At 43.3% G+C, this 17,371-nt stretch overlaps 1 protein-coding gene across 3 annotated transcripts in view; it reads right to left on the bottom strand.

Moving 5' to 3' along the window:
* Positions 1–17,371, bottom strand: part of SMG6 (SMG6 nonsense mediated mRNA decay factor) — a 244,565-nt gene that overhangs the window by 215,322 nt on the left and 11,872 nt on the right. For all 3 annotated transcript variants that reach the window (XM_083172152.1, XM_083172151.1, XM_083172150.1), the window contains exons 3-8: positions 14,925–15,114; positions 12,326–12,436; positions 12,111–12,217; positions 11,948–12,026; positions 9,716–9,826; positions 8,764–8,946 (exon numbers count right to left, since the gene is read on the bottom strand). In XM_083172152.1, the coding sequence (XP_083028278.1) occupies positions 8,764–8,946; positions 9,716–9,826; positions 11,948–12,026; positions 12,111–12,217; positions 12,326–12,436; positions 14,925–15,114 (781 nt within the window). The remainder of the gene's footprint in view (positions 1–8,763; positions 8,947–9,715; positions 9,827–11,947; positions 12,027–12,110; positions 12,218–12,325; positions 12,437–14,924; positions 15,115–17,371) is intronic.

The following is a 17,371-nucleotide window of genomic DNA, read 5'->3' on the forward strand; positions in this document are numbered from 1 at the left end:
ATGAAAGTTGATCATTATGCAGATTGTCCGATTTGGAAATCTGTTTCACTTTCTTTTAAGTCAAGTTAGTGACAAGAACTACAAACTTTAAACGTATTTAATATTGGGCTGCAAACGTCATTTTTGATTAATTATGCCTATATTAGAGCAATGTATTTGGCTTATTTCATCTGTCAGTGTAGGCATTTAAGACTATTACTCTCCTTCCCTGGTCTCCATCATAACCTTAGCCCTTTATAGACTTGGCCACAATGCGGTCACATCTGGTCACTAGGCACCACCCACAAGAAGATTGGCAATACACTATGCTTTCGCCGTTTATGGCTCGTCAAGCAAAGAGGCCCATGGGATAAGGATGACAGAATATTGTTATGTCACACAAGACTGAGTGCTCCTGCAAACTTGTTGAACAACTGGCCAGCTTCTCCATCTGTGAGTCTTTGGGGAGGTGGGGTAAAACCTATGAAGCCTCTAATATCAGATGTCATCTCATTAACACTTTATACAGGAGGTTATTTGTTACACAACATGGAACTATTATGAAAGACTACACAACATCTAGAGGAGATCCCTCAATGCACAATATGTTGGGAGTAGGGTTCTGCCAGGTAAAACGATCAATTCAGCCATAACAAGATTTACAGGGCGGAGGCAGCTTTGAGGACCAACGTCGGCAAAAGGAGCAGAACAGAAAGTTGAACACAACGAACAGATGGAGAATACCAAATTCATCACACAGGACAAGCACTAGGGAAACCCGTGTTAGATGGCTTTGGTCTAAAGCAAGCAGAGTATATACTGGCTGCATTTGCGTGAACCTGTTGGACAGATTTTTATATTACAATTTAGATTTTAGGTGGGACACGCCACTCCCAAATGTAAAAGCTGCCTGCAGCGCATCAAGGTTTTGCCACAGTGTAAAGTTGCGCCTGGATTTCCCTTTGCTCCCAACTTTAAATCCGCCAGAGGCTACGGATATGCACATTTTTAATTCCACCCTCTTCTTCCCCAAAAGTTTGTATCCCCATGTACAGCTTTGGTCAGGCAGCACTATGGACACCAAGACTATCAATCAGGACTGGAGGAGTATATTCTACTAGGATTATACTCTTCCGTGTAATCACTTGGATTTTGAATTTACATAATAAAATCCAGATGAATACTTCAATGAGATGGCATTTCTCAGTGGGTAGTCCACAGACTTCAACTGAATAGAAGCCAATAGAACACTAGGGGTTAGGACCTTGCAGCAATTTATCACAATGGCCTCTCAAAGGAGATTTGAGAGTAGTAATGTCTCCACAAAATCAACAATTGCAGAAGTACCAGAGTACACAAAGAATGAAACCGATATCTAGTATTTTTCTGCCAACCGGGTGTAAATTCCCATCAACACCATGAGGTTTAACGGCACTCCTAAATAGACAAAAGGCTGTCACCTGGTCCTGTTTCTAGAGGTCAGCAGCCTGAAGACTGAGATGCTATGTATCCCCAGTGCTTCCTGAGGTGGGGGTGTCCGAAAACACTGTGCAAATACAAAAACTAAAATAAACTACCCATATATGTAAAAGCTCTGGAAATTAAAATTATAAACGCCTATTTTGGGGGGGGCAGTTATCACTGTTATGTAAAAATTACACAAAGAGATGTATTCAATGTGGCCGGCGAGGGGTTTAAATGCTGAAAATAAGCGATCTCCGCTGTTTAACCCACGCGTCGGACGCTCACCGTATTCAACGTTCTGGGGAATCCTCGCTGTCAGAGGATGGTGAGGATTCTCCCAAACAGCGAGGCTTGCGGCTAATGTAGGGAGCCTGCTGTATTTAGCTGCGAGTCTCGCGCGGCCGCACACGCCGTTTCACCCTCGCTACAACAACCACGCTGTCACAGCTCACAGAAAGCATTGAATACCGCACAAAAAGGGAAAATATAATGCTTAGAACTTCCTCAAAGAAAGCTAGTGTCGCACAAGCGGCAAATCATCAACTTAAATAAGTACTGGGCTTAATCTCTGCATTTCCCTGCCTATTATAATCTATGTAACTCCAGTTCCTGTTACGTGTGCTGCATTTATTTATTTATTTAGGTAGAAAGCTAGTTTATTACCGGCAAAGTTATTCTATACTAATACCACATATGCAGAACTGAAAAAGACTGATTTTATCTTGTGCAATTACAAGGACGTGACTAAAATGTTTCCAACCTTGATCATTTTTCGCATTATCAGGTTGACATCTGTGCAATAGTTAGGTTTGCGGCCAAATACAGATCATATGAAGGTCAGTGTGTAAGGGGACAGACATGGCATGGTGGCTAAGGAGGAAGTGGGTATACTCTGGTGAGTCATGCTAAACACCGCGCATGGTGGAAGTCACGTCGCACATTCTCAGATGCTGGGAAAGTGGTTTTCGTATTTAACCAACCACAATGAGACATGGCAACTTACTTCCTCCACTCTGTAGTTCCTCTGAAAGAAAACCAGCACACACGCAAAGGGTTTCTGATTGCCTGGCAGCCAACCACAGCACGGTTTTGCAAAATAAAAACAATGGTGGGAGATGTATCGGTACTTATGTTAGTTGGGCGCCCACTATAGTTAGTACGCTCATACCCCCACTATCCATGTCGCGTGGAGTTGATATCATATAGTGTGGCGAGTGCAGCGAGCCACCAAGCCCGTAGCGTGGCGAGCCCCACGAGGGGATGCGTAAAACTAAGCAAATAGCTTAGTGGGCGCCCAACTAACATATAAGTACCGATGTCTCAAACCTTGGTGAGAGATAAAGTACTAACCAATCAGCATCTTACAATTTTATAAAAACGGTTTGAAAAATGACAGGTTAAGCTTGCCGAGTCACAGGTCTGGTGTGTGGTGTTTGATATACACTAGTGTAGTATTGATGGTATAAAATGGTTAGCATTTACTGCCTCACAGCACTGAGATCATGGGTTCGATTCCCACCATGGCCCTAACTGTGTGGAGTTTGTATATTCTTCCCCTGCTTGTGTGGGTTTCATCCGGGTACTCCGGTTTCCACCCACATTCCAAAAATATACTTGTAGGTTAATTGGCACCTAACAAAAAAGGTAACCCTAGAATGAATGTGCGTGTGTGTACGTGTGACAGGAAATATAGATAATAAGCTCCACTGGGGCACGGACTGATGTGAATGTTCAAATATTCTCTGTAAAGCGCTGCGGAATATGTGTGCGCTATTTAATAAAAACTGTTAATAAATTTTTTTTTTTTTTTCTAATACACAAGGATAACATACAAACGCCTGACAGATAGCGTGAAGTGTGCACGTCCTATTGTTTTGTGGGTTTCCACATTTAAATTCAGAAAACCTACAGTTTAGTTAGATTTGACAAAAAATAAAAATAACCTATTGTACGTTTATCTGTGTACATTCTGTTTGGTAGGGAAATATATAAAAAATAGGATTTTGGTACTTACCGGTAAATCCATTTCTCTGAATCCGCAGGGGCCACTGGAGTACAATACACTGGGTATAGAGGTGTGGCTAGTGGGAGCTGGGCACTTCTAATTAAAGAATGTGAGCTTCCTCCCGCCTCTACTACCCACAATCCCCCAGTTAGGAAAATGTAGACCGAGGAGATGGGAAGTGAGAGGAACTAGAAATTCGTACATGTCAATGGCAAAAATACCGACAGGTGACGAAGAGCAGGGAGGGCGTCCAGTGGCCCCTGCGGATTCAGAGAAATGGATTTACCGGTAAGTACCAAAATCCTATTTTCTCTTTCATCCAGCAGGGGCCACTGGAGTACAATACACTGGGGAGGTTCCAAAGATATCCCCTTGGGAGGGACAGCTCTGAGCAGCCTGCAACATAAAACTGCCAAATTAAACAGCCAAAGGATCCAAATAGTTGAACCTTTTATAACTGTACAAACATGTAAAATTAGGACCAAAATTGCCATATGGCAAAGCCGCAAAAAGGAAGCACGTATTGCTGCCTATGATGATTTTACAGATCAAGAGCAATAGACAGACCCGGAAAGAGGCATTGTATATAAGCATTGATATAAACCTGCTGTAGGCAGGCTAAAGCCACCCTGCCAAAGTCTGTCTGGAAGATGGCCAACCATGATATTCTGAATCACAAGGAGGCAAACCGTCTAATATAAAGATGACGGTGTATGCACAGAAACCTGAATGCATGGACAGCCTTCAGTGTAGAAGTACTACCAGGAGTATTCAACAACGAAGGAATCAGAACTGGCTGATTGTCATGAAATGTCAAGACTTCTTTAGAGAGAAAGGGTGCCTGCATATGTAGTTCGGCTTGAAGGTCAAGATCATTACATACAGAACTGTACAGGACAGAGCTCCCAGTTCTAAAACACGCAAAGCTGAGGCCATGGCTAGAAGTATCATCACCCTCCAAGAGAAGTATTTCAAGTCAACCCCCTGTTGATTGTAAGTGAGAAAACCAGTTTAAGATTCCCTGGAACAGAAGAAGGAATGAAAGGAGGATGAACTAGATTGACTTCCAATAGAAAAGACTGCAGTCTTGGCAACAGGGCCAGTCCTTGCTGGATCAAATGCAGACAAGTGAAATCCTTACAGGAAATGCTTCCAGAGTAAGACCCACATCGAAACCTGCCTGCTACAGCAAAAGGCAAGGTAAGGAAACCTAGCAAGGAAAAATCTTTTATCCCAATCCCACGTCCCATAGGAATTCCAAATCCGATGGTACTGGTCAGTCGAAATTGTGTATCTAGTACTATCTAGTAGAATCCGGAAGTCATCTCCTAAATAGGGCAGCGGTTATAACAGAAACTGCTGCAAATTATGGACCCCTATAAAGAGGGTCTGAACCTAGAGACAGAGGACATGGACCTTCTGCCAACGCTAGTGCAGGCTTGAGAACCAGCTACTCCACAGCAAAAGTGGAGTCACTAGAATTATCAAACTGATTCTCCTTTTCTCCACTTGAGAAACAAACTAAGGAGTGGAAGGGAAGGAAAGAGATATTTTATCCTAGTTAGTCAGGGAAACGCATGAGCTTCCCCAACTGCTGCCGGATCCCCCAGTCTGAACACCTGCCTCATCCGATGATGAATGTGCCATGACACCAGGAGATTTACCCCATGGGGCAGAAGACACACTCCGTAATGAACTGACTTCCTGTTGGACGAGTCCTCTATTTTATATACATGACCACGGACGCACTGTAGGACCTGACCTGGTGATCATCTAGCCCATGCTATTGAAGATAGCATGAATTTCAACACATGTTGGAAGTAGACTTTAGGAAATAGACTACTCATCCTAAAGTAGAAGGACTGGTGCACCACAGCCCTGAATCTGTGGCCCAGATAATCCCATTCTATCGTGCCATTCCCCTGTAATGGAGACTGACCGCCGGGATAGATGATTCCGTGGACATGGTCTGGAGTGAACAGAGCCCAGTTGTTTTGCCTGAATGCTACTACAATGTTCCCCAAAAGGCATTCACACCATGGAAAAATTGAGCCCAGGCCGCTGAATATTGGCTCAGTCCCCTTCACTCCGTGGCCCTGACCGCTAATCACCTATGGATACATAAAAGCATTAACATCCTTGTTAGCCTCAGAACCTGTAGAAGCAGGTACCGAATCTCCCAGACCACCACTTCCTGAAGAAGGAATATCCTCCTTTCCCAACAAAAAACTGGGTGTGTCGGCAGAAGAGAAGACTATTCAAAGAGTAGTAGTCTTAACGTTACACATTAACTATGCTGTGAACGAGAAAGGAACCCTGGTGATCCCCTTGCAATTTAAGAGCGCAGTAACACCAATAGTACTCTTGAAAAGCATCCTGGATTTGAAACAAGTCAAATGTCAGAACCGATTATTAGAAAGGAACTTGAAGGATTATAACCTGTAGTAATCTGTGAGGTTCCTTACTGGAAGCATAATGATAGGCGTCCCTGATATCCAGGACCACTAAGTATTATGAAAAGAAAAACCATGCTGCCTTAGGTGGCATCTGAACTCGAAACCTCGGCATTGAGTAATCGATACTTATAGCGAACAAGCGAACAATCGGGCGCAATTCACTTATTTAGTATAGCGTGTTGTGGGGACTTGTAACCTTACCTTGTCCCCTCTACTTTGTATAAACAACACTCTAGAGCTTCCAATTATGAATGCTTGTAATAGATACTCTCTGTTTACAGAGAGGACATCACTGAGTGAATGGACTTCAAGAGGACCCGGTGGTACAAGACCTAATAATTGAGGAACTTTACGTTTAGAATAAGGTCCAGTCTGGGGCCCATGGAAAAGTCATAAAACCAATTGCTCTGTGGTGAACCGGCACTGGTACCACCACCTGAGACCAGCAGTGAATAGTTGTTTTTGGTGACATAAAGGAAGAATGTCAAACCCTGACGGAGCTAAAAAGTATGCCTGAGGTATCCTAGTGAAGATGGAAAGACAGCAAGCAGACACTGCCTGCCGAGCTCCCCGACTGGACGGAACCCCCTCATGCCATATCTCTAAGAGACTGGACTCCAGATAGCGTTTTTAAAACTATCATGGCCTCCCCTGAAACGAAGCCGATTAGTTGATGTGCTTGGCAAGTATAGAGAGGTCTTGTGCATCCCGCGGTTAAGTGGTATATAAGAACCTGAGAGCCCAGTCAAGTTCACAGTTTGAGGGCTCCTTTAGAGAATGAGCACTAAGGGACTACAAGTAGTAATGTTCCTGACCGGAATCCAACCACAAGGAGCTGCAAAAGGCATGCTGTGGTCTTAACCACTAGGCCAATAGGGCTACTGTTCTATAGTAGGTGCAAACTGTTCTAGATCTAAGTAAGAGAAAAACACTACCACTGGCATGTGTTGTTTCCCCATAAGTCGAACTCCTGTGGTCAGAAGTTGTTTCTTACGGCCAATTCAAAACCTGCCGGACGGAAGGCTTAGGGCTGTATGTGTAAGAACCGTAATCCCAGGGATCTGAACTACAGTCTTCATCAGCATTGATATTCATATGGCATCCAGCCTGGCCACCCACCGCCTGTGCCTGTAATGCTATACAGAGCACCCCGCAGCGGACGCGCTGCCTGCATAAGTAGCCGGCCCCCCTCTGCAGTATCATGGCGGGTGCGATAGGGGGGAGAGACCCAGGACACGGACGGGAGGGAGGGAGAAGGAGAATACACTGTACTCACAGTTAGAAGTTTTCTTCTGTATGGCGGGTATGACAGCCCCTTTTGGTGAGGGTCTGCAGGTACCCGGGAGTCCTCTGTATAGCGGGTATGACAGCCCCTTTGGTGAGGGTCTGCAGGTACCCAGGAGTCTTCACTTTAGAGTGGGTATGACAGCCCCTTTGGTGAGGGTCTGCAGGAACCCAGGAGTCTTCACTTTAGAGTGGGTATGACAGCCCCTTTGGTGAGGGTCTGCAGGAACCCGGGAGACATCCAGTGTGCTCCCAACCAGGTGTCACATAGTGGGTATGACAGCCCCCTTGGTGAGGGGCTGCAGGAACCCTGAAGTCAGGGCAGGTACTTTTAATGGAAGTCCTGACTGACATAATGAAGAGTTTTGTGGACACTAAAAACCCGGACCCCTACTCTTGAGTGAGTGGGGAAGGGATATTAAAAGAAAGTTAAATAAAAGTCAAAGAAAAGAAAAAAGAAATTAAAGAAATTAAAGAAATCCTAAGGTAAGCTGGAGCAAAGTCCAGCATGACCAGCTCCCTAGGGCACATTTTTCTAACTGGGGGATTGTGGGTAGTAGAGGCGGGAGGAAGCTCACATTCTTTAATTAGAAGTGCCCAGCTCCCACTAGCCACACCTCTATACCCAGTGTATTGTACTCCAGTGGCCCCTGCTGGATGAAAGAGAAAAGGAAAATGTGTGGATGTGAAAAAAAAAGAGAGAAACAGATTCTAACATACTGACAAAAGGACTGTAACTAGGAATAAGAAAGTGCATTACATAACGATTCGAAATGTGGGGAGAAAAAAAGGTGACAAAAAAAACACAAAAACATTACACTAATTGGCTGTGAGTGAAACATAACAAGCAGACCAATTGAAACATATCATGTGGAACAGTAATTCCTTAATCTTAGGAGAACATGACAGACTGGAGTGTTTTAAAGATTCTATAGCAACCTGGTCACTGTTCTTGTAAAGAGAAACAGCACCACCTAGGGCTCAAGCTGAAAACTGAAATTGCATTTACTATAAAAAAAAGAAAAGAAAAAAAAAAGTACTTTGAAAACTATTTCTGGGTCCCCCCATCCCAGCACCAATTTTTCATACCCACCCCTGCTCCCCCAGCATCCATCTGGTTCATCTTCAGAGGCATCCCCGGTCCCAAGTATGCATAGCGAGGGTGCACCCATGATGTCTAGTCACCTGCGGAATGCATCCTTGCCTCTGAAGATGAACCCAATGGACTCCAGGAGACCAGGTGAGTATGTATAAAAAAAATATTTTATTCTATTAAATATATTCCAAAATCTGGAATAATACCTTATCCAAAATGCTTGTGGTCCCGAGCATTTCAGATAACGGATACTCGACCTTTACTTCAAAAATGGGATATATGATTCTTTTGATGGAAATATAGTACAAGTCATTCAGCTTCTAACTGCCATGTCACATGCGCTGTTTACAAGATGACTGTTTGGAGCTAAGTAGATGGTACCATACAAGGCTTAGTAAATAGGCCTCATAACCACGTATAAGTCTCTATAGAATACATGCATTTATCGGTAATTAACATCTGTGCCACAAAAGACTCACATCACTTGGGCTAAGGCGATCCAGGCCATCGTTCCCATGAGTGTCCCTACTTGGGCAGCCTCCTCTTGTTGGGTGGATCCATTTTTCCACTCTTGTATCTTCAGCAGTGTTACGGAAAGTGCTACCTGGGACTTGATGGTTCAATCCCATATCCTTTTGCTTCTTCAGTTCTAGTTGCTCAGCCTGAGAAATAGAGGGCAGGGGAGAGCAGGGTCAGAGAAAAGAGATCTACACCAAATTAAATATTCTGTTGTCCCACAATTCCCTCCACAAGGAAGCGGAGTACGTAATGTGCTCAAACTCTGATTGTACAGGCAAGGCATGTCATTGCGCAGACCCGCATCTGGCCAGATAGGAAACAGCTATAGCCCATTGGTGCGATGGTGGCTTATCACAACACCTGCCTCAACACTAGAAACCGGCTAGAAAAATAGTTACTTGAAGGAAAATTAGAGATAAAATTATACACACACACACACAGCTTGAAAATCATCTAGCAGCACACACTTAGTGTTCATTCTAGCACCCGCCATCTTTGAAAACCCATGCAGTTCCTCTTCCCTGCCTGGGGTGTTGCTGTCTGCTGTAGTGCTTCTAGCACAGTGTGGTCTGTATATCAGAACTGATATGCAAACCAGACCTGTGCTAGAAACACCACAGCAGACAGCGACACCCCCCCAGGCAGGGAACAGAAACTGCATGGGTTTTCAAAGATGGCGGGTGCTAGAATGAACACTACACACTAAAAGTAATCGTTTTCACCCCAAAACATTATTAAACTGAAAAGAAAAAAAGCTGAAATTACTAAATTATTAATAAGTATTGCTAATTGCAACATCATTCAGTGGCTTCTTAGAACATGCATAAAGTGAACATTACACGCTGTTCACTTACTTAATGCATCTTCTATCTTCACAGTACCTTACATTACAGTGAACATGGAGAACCTTACCTTACGCTTGGTTTCTTCAAACAAACTCATGAGACTCTCCTTGGCAGTCAGGATAGGGTTGCTGGCGGCCAGACTACGCATGTAATAATAAACCGCATCCAGTTTCCTCCTCTGCAGCAGAGCCAGACATACAAAGCTTGCTGTTATACTTTGCTCCAAATATAGAAGTCAAATAAGCTTTACTAACTATAACAAAATAAAATAGTAAGAGCTATACCCATGTACAGGACTGTAAAACATGGCTTTCCTGACATGCAAGACACTTCGGCTAGGGGGCATTTTGCCAGGTCTCCTGTAATAACAGTTAAGCTGGCCATACACCGAATATTGGGTCAATTAACCTCTAAAGCTGACCATACAGCTAAAGATTTATTGTCCTATCTGGGTGGTTGGAACCAAAATCTGGTAAAATCTGAATTATTTTTTGTCATTTTTCCAGCATTCGAAGCAAATGGTCAACTGCCATTTGCGCTCATAAATGACCAGATTTTTGTTCCAACCAGCCAGATTACACAATAACGGGGGTATTCAATGTAGGGTCATGACTGTAGGGCTGGCCCAACCCTGTCCCGTTCTCGACCGGCTCGACTGGGATTTTGCAGGCGGGATTCAATGTCCCGCAAGCCGAGCGTACAGAAGGGGACGTGGCCGCGAGAAGGGGCCAGAAATCGGCCAGCTGCGGCTGGGAGCTCGTCAATTCGCAGCCGTGCTCGGTAGAACCTGCTTGACTGTTTGTGAAGTCGGGCACGTTCTGCCGAGATGCCTGTTCAATGCTGTCGGGTAAGACAGCACTGAATAGGGCCCCACCGCCATTTCCTCCGTCGGGAATGGCAGCTGGAGATTGAATATCCCCTATATCTTTAGTTGTACGGCCAGCTTTAGAAAGGCTAATTGACCCAATATTCTGTGTAGTGAATCAGCTCTTTATAGTCACGTTAAAACAGTGGTTCCCAACCTTGGCCGTCAAGTAACCCCAATAGCTCACGTTTTATAGGTCTCCACACAGTATCAGAAGTGAAAGAATTAGCTCCACCTGTGGATCTTTTCAAATGTATCAGGGAATAATGAGTACACCTGTGCACCTGATGGGTGACCTGGAAAACGTGAGCTGTTGGGGGTACTTGAGGACCGGGGTTGGGAACTACTGCTGTAGAGCATCAATATCACAAAGCATAGAAATGCACCTTTCCATAGAAGGTGCCTAATGTCTTATACAAGAAACCAGTGTGCAAAACGTAGCAATGCATCAAGTGTGTCGTCCGATAAGAACACTTAGAAATACTCCGCTTGGGGAGAGAGCTGGAAATATTCATTTACACAAATACTTTTGTTTTAATCAGAAACTCTCCCTACTCCTGCCCTATTGCCCTGAACAACAAAACCATGCAAAACAATTACCGATTTACAAACTATATTTGCAAGAGTCACTATATTAAATATGATCACCACTTTTAAATAAAAAAAAAAAAAACTTTTAAAAATGGAGTCCTTGATGCTCAAGAATTCGTATACAATCCAGAATACATGTATTTGGAAAGACACGCAATTCGTTCTCCACAAAACATCTAACCTTTATAGACAGCCGTACGAATATTTGCAACGGTGAACTGCAAGATAATCAAGTGCTTTGTGTTGAGACAGTCTTGAATGTTTTTATGATTTAAAGAACCATTAGCAGTGTAAGGTTAAGGCACAGGGCTTGGGCTGTCTGCATTTACCATCACCTGGGCAAGAGACGGGCAAGAGTCATGTATAGTGGAAGCTCTTACCTCTGTGGAGGAGGAGGGCTGACGCGAAGCCGACACCCCCCACCCTTCGGCAGCAGTCCATAGTAGCATATTCAGTCTCGGTTCAGGCGCATGTGCAGTATTGTCCTCAATACTGCGCATGTGCAGAAGCAGTTTTTATGGGCTGCCCCTAAAGCAGCCCATAGAAGCATCCTCGATGGAACACCTCCCAATGGGACTGCCTTGGGTGACTGGCAGGTCAGACTTCCAATAGGAGGTCAGCCAGTCACAGCAAAGCCAGTGCAGTCTCACAGACCGCATCTGGCTTTACACAGAGGTGGATTTTACCTGGGGAGCTGCAGTCCTGCATCCCATAGTTCAAAACCGCAACTGGTCATGGACCATTTTGTATCAGCACATAGATGCAGAGCATGAACTTAACACTCTCTTCAGTCCTCCATACCTACAAGAAAAGTGCAGAACTCTGCTTCTAGGCCATAATTACCGTGTATATAGCAAGGAGTGCCAGCTGATTATAAGGTCGGCCGTTCTTGGGAGCGATGTGTTGCGCTTTAAGATACCAACTATATAAAGAATAAAAAGACAATAGTAAACACATTTTTTTTTTAATTTTGTTAATGTAAAATCAATATGGATGAAATGATTACCTGCGTGCTTTACCATAGTTACACGTATCTGCGGCCTGCTCTCTATAACGTGCAATGTCACCCTGGCAAATCATACAGCGCTGCGCACTGATCAAAGCAAACTTCACCTAGGCACAACAAACAGCATCGGGTGAATGTGTGCAGCATGCGGTAATAACACAAGATACCATACAGAAAGTATAAAAACAAAACAAACAATTAAAACCATGACGTACAGTCTTACGCAGAGGCTTACTGCGGATCGCCATTCCATCCATGTACTCTTCCAGTTTGAACTGATATGTTGCCTGGAGTTTCTGAAGCAAGTTATCAAAAAATGCAGAACCCTAAAGAGGAATATTTTGCATTGTAAATGAAAACATAAAAAGCAATATATAAAATATAAAAAGGCTGATATCAAGAAAAGAGGTGAGAAGTAAAGCATTGGCGATGCCTATAGCACCAAATCACTATAAGCAGTCAACCGTTTTAGAATGTCGGCATGCGGTTAATATATGGTTTTTCAAGATTTTTAGGCTTGCATTTGGATTAGTTTAGGAACTTGGGTAAGTGCTAGGGTTAGGCTGCCAGAGGAGACTATTAGGGTTAGGCTGCCGGTGATGGAGGTTAAAAAATAAAAAAAAGCATCCTCGTATGTCTTCCTTTCAATCCACACCTCAACCAATTAGCATCTACCTATCATTCGATAGAATGTACTTAATAAATGCTTCCGCAATCTGATATATTGCTATAGGCAGCTTCTCCACTGCCTGATGCATCAACTCCTATACAGTATAGAGTAGGACTATTTCTCCTAAAGGAAGGTTAACAATAAAAACACTGGGCCTGACAGCAAGGCGCATGCGTTTTGCTTCACCTGCGACTTCATTGTATGCTCAAGTCAAAACGAGGATGCCTACATGCATTCAGAGTTGGCCAGTCCAATCCACCAGTTTACAGAAAATAGCGGTCATTATCCTGCGCAACTCCAAAATCATACCAAAAAATGTCCAAGAGCATAGATATGGTGGGTGTGAGAGGGTCATTTTGAGTCATTCACATCTTACTAAACATAAAAGGGGTACATTTATTTTGCTACGGGCAAGATCCCAGCTTTAATAGAAGTCCCATCTTATACGGCTTTCAGACTGCAAATGCAAGGTCGCACCGGGACTTTTAAACGGTTCAGTCCCGGTGCGACCCTGCATTTGTGGTTTGTTCAGATTGTAGCAGGGAACCGCCAATATTGCCAGTTCGCTGACGTCATGAGGGGGCGCAGCGGAGCGTCATCAGGGGGCGGGGGAGGAGCTGGCGCTGTTTCAAGTGCTGCCTCCTTCATAGTGTGAACGGGAAACGGTCGCTCGACCCGATTAACACGTTCACATTGCATGGCAACGAACCGGTAAGAACTCGGTTCGGTTTGCCATGTTGCTACCGGTTAGCTGTAACCGGTAACCCCTTTCACATCACACTAATTAACGGGACGAACCGGCTTGTACCCAGTAATTAGCTGTGATGTGAAAAGGCTATTAGAAAAATGTATTCCTTTATGTTCAGGGCCTCATCAAGCAGGTACTTTATTCCTGTTTTTAACCAATGCTAAAGAGAGATGTTAAAAAAATGCTAAAATGAAATCCACAAGCTTCTTCCATGGTAGCCTGATGGTACAGGGGTTCTTATAGCTCTGACAGGGCTCATTCAGATGAGCCAGTTTGAAGCATTTTAAGCCTGGTTTTAATTAGGGCACAAACAAGAAAATAGGAACCACTGAGTCCAGAGGCGAGACATGAGTTATGGGCATTTTCAGGTGAAAACAAAAGTCTGGTTCAGAGTCACACAAGATGTTCATGGAGGTGAATGTTTGTTTTTTATAACTGCATGTGAGTCCGCAGAAACACATACAGAATAAAAGCACAAAGGCTTACTCCAGTTATGAGTGAGACGCATCAGGAATGTCTATAAAAGTGCTGGGTTACCTTGGTGGTAAGGGAGTAAACTGATGCACAGAGATTTTGGGCAAGTTATTAGGGGTGTAGCAGGTATATGGTTTTTATCATTCACATAGTAGGCCTTACCCCAAAAGTGCACCTGCAACAACGCTGATGCCAGGTTTGATGATGGTGTGAGAGATGGTGGTGGCATCTAAAAATTCAAGTCCTAAATGGGCATCTCTAATCTTGCACATTGGTTTGCACGGCTACACACCGGGAAAGGAATTTGTACATATAGTGACAGACAGGTGACCGCTAGAAGAGGAGTGCATGTGAAGAAGGTCTACCAAGCATAGTAATGTTCATTCTACCACCCGCCATATTTGAAAACCCATGCAGTTCCTCTTCCCTGCCAGGGGTGTGGCTGTCTGCTGTGGTGTTTATAACACAGGTCTGGTTTGCATATCAGTGCTGATATACAGATCACACGGTGCTAGAAGCACTACAGCAGACAGCGACACCCCAGGCAGGGAAGAGGAACTGCATGGGTTTTCAAATATGGCGAGTGGTAGAATGAACACTACATACATAGGCTGCAATGTAAATTGGAATCAGACTATAAAAGGAGGGCTGCAAAACAGCTAGGAACCATAAATTCTAGGGTTACTGTCCTGAATATACCTCTTTTCTGGGTACACAGACTGACAGATTGGCCATCATATTTAAATAACGGATTCTTCAACAAATGGTTTTAAAATGAATGTATGTAATTTGTATGAAGCCATCATGCATACTGCTTGACACAGACCCACAGTTGTTATGTAACTATAGTCATAGAAACCATTCTAAAGTCAAGTAAATTGAATGCAGCACACGCACCAAACACATGCTCTCATCAGCTCACCTCATCTAACACCTGCAGCAGCTTGCCACAGTAAAACTCATTTTCAGATGATGTCTCCTTTAAGATGTGACGGAACTTTTCAATAACTTGATAGAAGACATTTTTCCACACGAGCTGGTCAACATTGTGCTGGTCACAGAACTCAATGTCAGTCAGCAGACAATGTTCATACAGCTGACGAAGTTCTACCCTGTACAAATAAATAGAACGTCTTAAAACTCCACTGTGTAGACAGTAGGTCTCATTTACAACGGATGGCAACCAATGAGATATATATAGATAGAAATCTAGTCACCGTTCGGAGAGGCACTTACCCATCCATGGGCATCTGCCCCGGTGCCTTCGGAGAAACAGCGGCACTTGGAGATTGAATGAATTACCAACAAGTGTATTTAACTAAAGTGCAGAATGCGTCCATATAAACCAGGGCTGGGCAATTACGGCCCTCCAGTTGTTGATGAACTACACATCCCAGCATGTCTTGCATCAGTTTCAGCATGACCACATAGCAAAACTAATGCAAAGCATCCTGGGATGTGTAGTTCATCAACATCTGTAGGGCCACAATTGCCCAGCCCTGATATAAACAGACATCTCGGGGTTCACAGTCCCTTTTATAAAGGTGCATTAACCATAAAGGGCACCCATCATTTGAGTGTGGGGTGGAGGATCCAGGCCACGTTGGAGCAGTGAAATCAGCAGCACCTGTGATTTCCTGATATAAGTGTTTCCAGGGTAGGGTACAAATGCTCTTGATGGTGGATTAGCTGCCCAAGTGATAGGCTGGGGTGAGTACCACTGGAGCATTTGCAAGAGTCCGCTTATGCTGTGAATACCTGTATGCTGCAGCCTGTAACTACACTTGCCTTTGGAATTCATCTGGTATGCTGTGACCTGCTTTTTAAAATAAAGATCTAAGTCTTCATTTAAATCCGTGTGTGTGAGGAGAGAGAGAGAGAGAGAGAGAGAGAGAGAGAGAGAGAGAGAGAGAGAGAGAGAGAGAGAGAGAGAGAGAGAGAGAGAGAGAGAGAGAGAGAGAGAGAGAGAGAGAGAGAGAGAGAGAGAGAGAGAGAGATGCACGTTATTGAGAAAAGCAATTTGAGAAACACTGGTCTATAGCAATGGTTCCCAAACTCAGTAATCAACAGCTCACATTGTCCATGTCACCCAGCAGCTGCACAGGTGTACTCAAAGTCACTGACACATTTTAAGAGTTAATTATTTCACTTGTGATTCTGTGAGGAGACCTGGAAAAAGTGCACTGTGGGGGGTGAAAATGGTCTACTTATTTTAAAAATGGAGAACCAAGACCACAGATATGAACCAGATAAACCAATAAGGTTTTCAGATCCTTGGTTAAAGTACCTTGGCAGTTAGGAACCCAGTCAAACTGCAATCCTCTTGTGAAAAGATGTAACACCTATGGCATACACTATCCAAACAACACTGGAACACTGAACATAAATAGATCAAATTCATTTTATGGGTTTCCCAAAAAAATAACATTATGGATCGATTAAAAGATATCAGACACCATCACCCTGTGTATTAAAACATATTTATTTTAATTCCGAAGCCTGGTGACCTACACAAGTAAGGTCCAGCTGCGGGGTTAATTATTTGTCTAAATGTGTGCCAGGAAGGATGCCCATAAACAAGGTCCCAGAAACCTCCCAGTTTCTGGGAGGTCATAAAATTTTGTATTGCGACTCATGTTACAAATAGATTGATGTTCTCGTGACATGCTAGCGCTTAACACTAAATGACCGTACTTAAAATGAAGCACTGCTGTTCTGTCTCCTGCAACAAACCCAAATTATTAGGTAGACTGTAAAAGATCATTTTTATTTTATTTGTTCCCCTTTATCGGAACAGAGAACATTCTTACCTTAGTAAAGAAAAGATTGTATCTTTTGTTGGCGCACAGAGGTAAGTTGAAAAAAAACTGTGTGTGTGTGTGTGAGTGTGTGTGTTTATATTAAAATTAAATACTTTATTCCTTATTGTTAAAAAATTGTGAGACTTGTGAAATATTCGTGTATTGTATAAAAATAAACAATTAATTATTTTTAATAAAAATGGTGTCCTTGTGTCTTATAGATCGTAAGCTTTTGTGGGGGTTCGATTAATGTATTCAAATATGTTTGTGTTTTCAGGGAGTTAATGAAAGGAGTAGCATTTGTATATTCATTTATACAGAGAAAAAAAATGTGTGTATCTGCCAAAGTCTGTGCAGATTCTCACAGGTTGCTACAGTTTGTATTCTTATTTATTCTCTTGAGTATGTAGCAGGGACTGTATTTTTCAAAATCTATTTTATACAAGGTCTCCACAGTTTGCTACTTTCAGTCTTCAAAGGAGTAACTCAAAACTTCTTATAGCTTGGATATAATGTTTGTGTCTCTTCACAATGATTAAGAATCCCTGAATATAATCAATACTCCCCC

Source organism: Crinia signifera, chromosome 2 (genome assembly GCF_055691185.1).
Source record: "Crinia signifera chromosome 2, ASM5569118v1, whole genome shotgun sequence".
In the NCBI taxonomy this organism is placed as follows: domain Eukaryota; kingdom Metazoa; phylum Chordata; class Amphibia; order Anura; family Myobatrachidae; genus Crinia; species Crinia signifera.